Genomic DNA, 8,413 nt, shown 5'->3' on the forward strand with positions numbered 1-8,413 from the left:
CTTTAGTAAATAAACCCCATTGTGTACTTAAAAGTGGGGTATGCATGTACAGTATATCTCTTCTGTCTGCTATGATCAGAGTAGATTAGGGAATTTTCTCCCTAAATATATAGTTGGTTATTTATATTTACCACTGCATAGAGATTTTTAAGAATACATTTTTTTTAAACTTTTTACATATTAAATTATACAGCACACTTTTTTTTTTTAAGGTTATTATCCGATTAATCGAAACAAACTAATTGATTATGAAAATAATCGTTAGTTGCAGCCCTACTAAGAATTGTATGAATCACTTCTCTAGTAAATAAATTGTGCAATGAATGATCTTCCCACTATTGTAAATCTTTCTCTAGTCTATTCAGTTCCACATTTTAGCACACTTGCTGATCATTATTAATGTTTTGTCTCCCTCTAGTGGAAAGCTTGAGAGACAACCCTTTTGTACTCAGTGTGCTTCTTTTGTCTTTTCCAGGTGGCTTTGATTTGGAAGTTAGAGGCTGGGGAGGAGAAGATGTTCATTTATACAGAAAATATCTCCACGGAGATTTGATTGTGGTGCGAACACCAGTGCCGGGCCTGTTTCATCTGTGGCATGAGAAGCATTGTGTGGATGAACTCACTCCTGAGCAGTATCGCATGTGCATCCAATCTAAGGCCATGAACGAGGCCTCTCACCCACACCTCGGAATGTTGGTGTTTCGGGATGAAATTGAGGCCCACTTGCGCAAGCAAGCCTTCAGGACAATTAATGAACCAGATGCATGAGCCATCAAGTGCTGCGTGGAACCATGAAAGCCCTAAAAGCTGAAAATGAATAGTCAGCTGGGCCTGAATAGAAATAAAAGGGTACAATATTATGGATGCAGGACATCATCACTAATAAATAAGCCCAGCGTATCATGAGAGCATTGATGCTTTTTGTGCCATACTATCCATTGCAAAGGTGTCTGGGTAATTCTGGACAGGGGTCAGAGATCTTACAGAGAACATGTACTCTAACTATGCTTTGTGTGTTTGTTCAGCACAGAAAATAATCAGATTTAATAATACGTTTACGCTACTAGATCAGCATATCCATATCTGAGAAATGTATTCCCATGGCATAGATACCACAGCAAAGGGAACACACAGGTACGTTTGGGCCTAGTAATGGACAGTTTTTGTGCCTTACTACTGCAGAGGGAGCGTCCCCTATGATCACTGCAGGAAAAGGAGAATGTGTAAATATTCAATTTTTTGTGTTTTTTTTTTTTGTTTTTTGTTTTTTAATTTTTGCTAAATTTTGATTTGTTATGATGTTTTTGTCTTTTTTTTTTTTTAACTTTGATTGTCACAAGCATTCAGAAGGAATGTTGTAGAACTGTCAGGCACATCTTTACATTACGGTTGAATTATTCCATTTTGTCAGCCAGTTATGTGAATAGTTTTCTTGGTGCACGCTGGCAGGTCAGATTAAGCACAATTATTTCTTATAGCAGAAATCATCTGTCAGAGGAGAGGGTGACATAGCACAGCAATAAGCTAATCGGTGACAAATTAGTATGAAGTAAATAGTATGACTGAAACGCATGATATATCCTTTGCTTCTAGAAGAGGCCACAAGGTGCTATAAGCAGCCAGGATGCTTTACACTAGGCTAAAGGCTTGTTAAAGGTACAGTCCAGTTAGAGCCGAAAATGAAAACTTGATTGGCATACGGGGGTACCAATTATCTGCTCCATATACTTTTTTATCCAGGCATTCAAGCTATCTTTCTTCTGTAGGTAATCTGGTGAATTCAGAACGTACCTGCTTGTGATACTGGATCCTGCACTGCAAGCTCCGTAATGTCTCCTGCATATAGTACCTGCATGTGATACTGGAACCTACACTGCAAGCTCTGTACTGTCCCCCACATATAGTACCTGCTTGTGATACTGGATCCTGCACTACAAGCTCCATACTGTCTCCCACATATAGTACCTGCTTGTGATACTGGATCCTGCACTACAAGCTCCATACTGTCCCCCACATATAGTACCTGCTTGTGATACTGGATCCTGCACTACAAGCTCCATACTGTCTCCCACATATAGTACCTGCTTGTGATGCTGGATCCTGCACTGCAAGCTCTATACTGTCTCCCACATATAGTACCTGCTTGTGATGCTGAATTCTGCACTACAAGCTCTGTACTGTCTCCCACATATAGTACCTGCTTATGATGCTGGATCCTGCACTGCAAGCTCTGTACTGTCTCCTGCATATAGTACCTGCTTGTGATGCTGGATCCTGCACTACAAGCTCTATACTGTCTCCTACATATAGTACCTGCTTGTGATGTTGGATCCTGCACTGCAAGCTCTATACTGTCTCCCACATATAGTACCTGCATGTGATACTGGAACCTACACTGCAAGCTCCGTACTGTCTCCCACATATAGTACCTGCTTGTGATGTTGCAACCTACACTGCAAGCTCTATACTGTCCCCCAAAATATAGTACCTGCATGTGATACTCGATCCTGCACTGCAAGCTACATACTGTCTCCCACATATAGTACCTGCCTATGATGCTGGATCCTGCACTGCAAGCTCTGTACTGTCTCCCACATATAGTACCTGCTTGTGATGTTGGTTCCTGCACTACAAGCTCTATACTGTCTCCTACATATAGTACCTGCTTGTGATGCTGGATCCTGCACTACAAGCTCTATACTGTCTCCTGCATATAGTACCTGCTTGTAATGCTGGATCCTGCACTGCAAGCTCTATACTGTCTCCCACATATAGTACCTGCTTGTGATGTTGGTTCCTGCACTGCAAGCTCTATACTGTCTCCAACATATAGTACCTGCTTGTGATGCTGGATCCTGCACTGCAAGCTCTATACTGTCTCCCGCATATAGTACCTGCTTGTGATGCTGGAACCTACACTGCAAGCTCTGTACTGTCTCCTGCATATAGTACCTGCTTGTGATACTGGATCCTGCACTGTAAGCTCTGTACTGTCCCCCACATATAGTACCTGCTTGTGATGCTGGATCCTGCACTGCAAGCTCTGTACTGTCTCCCACATATAGTACCTGCATGTGATACTCGATCCTGCACTGCAAGCTACATACTGTCTCCCTCATATAGTACCTGCTTATGATGCTGGATCCTGCACTGCAAGCTCTGTACTGTCTCCTGCATATAGTACCTGCTTGTGATGTTGGTTCCTGCACTGCAAGCTCTATACTGTCTCCAACATATAGTACCTGCTTGTGATGTTGGTTCCTGCACTACAAGCTCTATACTGTCTCCCACATATAGTACCTGCTTGTGATGCTGGATCCTGCACTGCAAGCTCTGTACTGTCCCCCACATATAGTACCTGCTTGTGATGCTGGAACCTACACTGCAAGCTCCGTACTGTCTCCTGCATATAGTACCTGCTTGTGATGCTGGATCCTGCACTGTAAGCTCTATACTGTCTCCCACATATAGTACCTGCTTGTGATGCTGGATCCTGCACTGCAAGCTCTGTACTGTCTCCCACATATAGTACCTGCATGTGATACTCGATCCTGCTCTGCAAGCTACATACTGTCTCCCACATATAGTACCTGCTTGTGATGCTGGATCCTGCACTGCAAGCTCTATACTGTCTCCCACATATAGTACCTGCTTGTGATGTTGGTTCCTGCACTACAAGCTCTATACTGTCTCCTACATATAGTACCTGCTTGTGATGCTGGATCCTGCACTGCAAGCTCTATACTGTCTCCCACATATAGTACCTGCTTGTGATGTTGGTTCCTGCACTACAAGCTCTATACTGTCTCCCACATATAGTACCTGCTCGTGATACTGGATCCTGCACTGCAAGCTCTATACTGTTTCCCGCATATAGTACCTGCATGTGATACTGGATCCTGCACTGTAAGCTCTGTACTGTCCCCCACATATAGTACTTGCTTGTGATGCTGGAACCTACACTGCAAGCTCTATACTGTCTCTTGCATATAGTACCTGCTTGTGATACTCGATCCTGCACTGCAAGCTCTGTACTGTCCCCCACATATAGTACCTGCTTGTGATGCTGGATCCTGCACTACAAGCTCCGTACTGTCCCCCACATATAGTACCTGCTTGTGATGCTGGAACCTACACTACAAGCTCTGTACTGTCCCCCACATATAGTACCTGCTTGTGATGCTGGATCCTGCACTACAAGCTCCGTACTGTCCCCCACATATAGTACCTGCTTGTGATGCTGGAACCTACACTACAAGCTCTGTACTGTCCCCCACATATAGTACCTGCTTGTGATGTTGGTTCCTGCACTGCAAGCTCTATACTGTCTCCCGCATATAGTAAAAAAATGGAAATATATCAAAGTTTCTTACAGCCACCTATCCAATTCAATTCATACATTGTATGTAAGTTTTCTTTCTGCACCACCAATCATATTCAGAGAGAGAAGTTCGAGAACAGGCTTCAGGAAGTGCAGTCTGACTGTCCTCCTCCTGACCCTGTGAGGTGCTCTCTGGAATGTGGATGCAGGTGATTGGAGAGAACTGCTATTAAGGGAAATTAAGTCGTTTTAGCACAGTGCAGTGTTCATTAATATCTCACTGACTGCCTCTGAAATGTTACCTGTATCCTTCTTTGAAAGGTTATCCTATTTAGGAATTAAAGCGTCAGCTTTGGTAGCTGACATAACTGCTTTGGTTGGACTGTACCCTTTAATATGTCGATTAAAGTATATGTGGACCCCTGCTTTGCAAAGCAACCCATTTCAAATAGAAATGAAAGGCAACATGTTTGTGTCTATAGATATATAAAAAAAAAATCATGTATAATTTTTTTAAAAGTCATCACACACCTTCTGTTCTTGGCTTCATACGGGGCTTAGAGAGCTGGAAGCTGGGGGAGGATAAACAGCAGCACATTGATCTCCCAGTGAATGGCTGTACGGGGAGGGGGGTCAGCACAAGTCTGATCATTAGAGAACAGGTATTCTGTTCTGCCAGATAACTGACTACGCTAGGGTGGATGTGCTTCTATGCCTAGTGTGGTCAGTTTGAAGCAGGAGATCGGGGGGGGGGGGGGACTGGCAGGATCACCAGGTATTTCACACAAAGTAAGCAATACAAAGAGGATATTTTTCTAAATAAGTACACGGTACAACAGACACATATCGGGAATATGAAATGTTGGGGTAACATATTCGCTAAAGCTTCACTTTAGATGAGTTTAAAGAGGCTTATCACTTTTTAAGAACCTTTTCTTTTACTTCAATACATATGTTAATATAGCTGTTCTATGAAAATAGAGAAAACCCCACCCGCCATGACAGTATGCAGGGGTTCTTCTCTACAACAGCCATGTCATTCATTCACAGAGATCTGTGAATGAATGAACTACAAGTCCCATTTTCGCCGCAGCAGAGAGACTTGCAGTTCTCAGTGGAACCCGGTGCGGTGCTCAGTGCACGTGTAGTCTATTGGCACTTCCTCCAGCTCTGTAACTGAAAGTCTGTACTTCTGTATGGCCAGAGAGCTGGAGAAAGGGAGTCTGCAGGAGCCTAGCATTATACCTGCAATCCTCTGATCCCAGGTGTAGTACTTTGCTACATAGAATCAGAGGACTGACCCTGGCTCAGGTTCACTCTATAATACACCCAGCCTTCAAAATGTTTAAATCAAAACTCAGCCATGCGCACAACCCTACTTTATTTGTAGCATTTTGTAAAAAAAAAAAAAAAAAGAGTATACATTGTTCTGCGCCTAATTGCAAAATAAATTTGAGGACACTTTAGTTTTTGTGAGCAGAGATCAGAAGAAGTAAAATGTAATGCTTCTGATATAATCACAGCTCTCCTTGCTGCATCTGTCACTATGATGTAATGGAAAGAATGGACACATCTCTACCAATTGGTGATTTGCGTTTCTTTGCTTTAGGAGACAATGTTATGTGTAAATGTCATTTGTTATATGTAGCACAGTATTTATACACTTCCACGGTTAGAATGGTCTATTTATTTAAAGTTCACTTTCAAAATGTAAAAGTAAGTCCAAATAGAAGGGGCCTGGCATTGCCTTCAGTATTCCTAAAACCATGGATGTTGATGGGTCTTGACTTTCCAAATGTAAGTGCCAGGCCCTACCGAACCTTCTTCAGAGAGCAGTCTTATTGGCTACTGAGAGGTTCTTACTGGACAGGATGGGCGGGGCTTGGATCATTTAGGTGGGAAAGCCTAGGCCTTACTAATGGAGTAAAGCAAGCATCAAGCAGGAGGACATAAGACCGTATTCAAACAGGACAACAAAGGGTAGCCATCAAACAATAGGACATACGTTTCCGGTGAATTCGAGTAATGTCACATGTGACTGCTTTTAGTCAGCACTTCCAATTTCAGATGTTTGAAAATTAGATTTTTTTTTTTTTTTTTTTTTTTAAAAGCAAACCTGTCAAAGAAATAAACTTGTGCAATAGCAGTTACAAAAGGAAATGATTGTGGGTTGATTTAAAGCAGAACTCTACTCCTGTTGGATCCAGCAATGCGGCATCCCGGAGTTGCCCAAAGGTCTCTGACATCTTTGGACAGCTGTCTTCCAGGACTCAGACGCCAGCCACTTTCATTGGTTGGTCGGGGGTGACATCACTTCCACAGTGTCAGCTTCAGTGTTGCTGAATTTCTACAGTGAGCTGCGCATGCACATCTCACCATAAAGGGGCGGACAGGCAGGTAAGTAAACTTTAGTGCAGAAGAGACAAAGGATGTCTCTTCTGCATTAAAAATCCTAATCCTGCCTGTTCACCCGTTTTTAAATTTTTTTTTAATAGTTAAAGTTCCACGTTATTCTTACCTTTTTAATAAATATTCAAATAAATAAATTAGATTTGTTTTTCTTTTTAATAAAAACATGGCACATCTTTGATACAGGATTCCCTAAGAATTATGGGATTTCAAGAATGAGCACAGCTGTGACCTGCTGGGGTTGTGGCTCTGCTTAGGACTTTGCAGGAAAGTAGTATGGAGGTCTACTTTAAAGCTGACCCCCCTCCCTACCAAACTAAACACTGCAGGTGCATGCAGATCTGTATGCTGATATAGAAACCTACTCCGTGCCTATGTAAAGTAAAAGAAATGTTGCTGCAATTTAATTCATTTTAGCTTCCTAGTTTTCTGGTGACCTAGCCAGGCCTTCAGCTGTCCCATGGGAAGGCTATGTCACCAATGCAATACAGCGCATGCGTTGTTCTTAGTGGGCCAGTGTAGGGACAAGGAAGATGCCAGCCCTCGATGACGTGTTCTTTTAAAAAAGTGGCCTGGTTTTTGTGGAAGGAAGGAGCAGTGGGATTGGGTAAATACAAGACTAATTGGTATGTCACTAACTAGGGGGCGGGGAAACCTTCCCCGCCAGGAGAACAGTGATTATTGCTAGCAACTATAACAGCCGCTAGGACTAATCGCATGTAAAATCAGACAGGCTGGTTGTACCCAAGTTGATTGATCGATAAACTTGGTATATTCAGTCCTGTTGAACCGGCCAAGATTCGAACCGTGTATGGCCTACCTATGTTTACTTGTTTTCATAGGCACATTTCATTAGTGCTGGTGGTTTATGGGGTGGTGGGGAGAGCGCCAATTAAGCACTTTCATAAAATAACTTTATTTCAGTGACAGGTTTGCTTCAACTCTTTCTTTTTTTTTCTTTCTTTTTTTTTTCCTTTTTTATTTATCTTCCTCAACAAACAAACAAAACACAACAAAACATCATACACATTGAACCTAAAATACTTCAATTTTAGTCAACTCTGGTTTTAACCAAAGGGTTGGCAAAATAAATTTTTTTTCAGTATTAACAAGCAGAAAGATGAGATGGTGACGGTTGAGCATTGGGGGGAAGGGTGTCAATACTTTTGTAATCACTGCACCATTGGCAGTTCAGCTTCACACAAGCAGTTTTTATATGTAAGGAAGTATAATGATTGTGTCATTGTCCTATTATTCTGCCCTTTTCTGGGTGTAAAAGTAAAAAATTTTTTTTTTAATGAAGGATTGATTTTTGATCTAGTCGTGTTTTTTTTTTTTTTTTTTTCTTCTTCCTTGCCTCTCAAATTCTGGAATCCTCCAGTTACAGCTCACTTTAACATTTTACCAAAGAGCTTTGCTTTTTTAGGAAAAGGTTGTAGGAAAACCGCGGACAAGACTAGACATTACTTTGTTGTCACAAGTAACAAGCAATGGAACAAATAAAGTTTTTTATTTTTTTTTGTTTTGTTTTGTTTTGTTTTTTTGGCTAAGGACGATGTTTGTTTATGTTTGTATGTTCTGCTGTTTACAGTATTTGGTGGACTGAAGTCCCACCATTTACATACAATGTTTTTGTCTACTTCTGAACCAGTAGTATTACAGTTTATATAAACCAGTTCTAAA

General features: G+C 41.6%; 1 protein-coding gene across 2 annotated transcripts in view; it reads left to right on the forward strand.

The window, feature by feature from the left end:
• The window catches only part of CSGALNACT2 (chondroitin sulfate N-acetylgalactosaminyltransferase 2), a 107,822-nt gene extending 99,409 nt beyond the window's left edge, over window positions 1-8,413 (forward strand). For both annotated transcript variants that reach the window (XM_073596844.1, XM_073596845.1), the window contains exon 8: window positions 476-8,413. In XM_073596844.1, coding sequence (XP_073452945.1) covers window positions 476-768 — 293 coding nt within the window. In that variant the 3' untranslated portion in view covers window positions 769-8,413. The remainder of the gene's footprint in view (window positions 1-475) is intronic.

The sequence above is a fragment of the Aquarana catesbeiana genome, linkage group LG08 (assembly GCF_042186555.1).
Source record: "Aquarana catesbeiana isolate 2022-GZ linkage group LG08, ASM4218655v1, whole genome shotgun sequence".
Classification (NCBI taxonomy): Eukaryota; Metazoa; Chordata; class Amphibia; order Anura; family Ranidae; genus Aquarana; species Aquarana catesbeiana.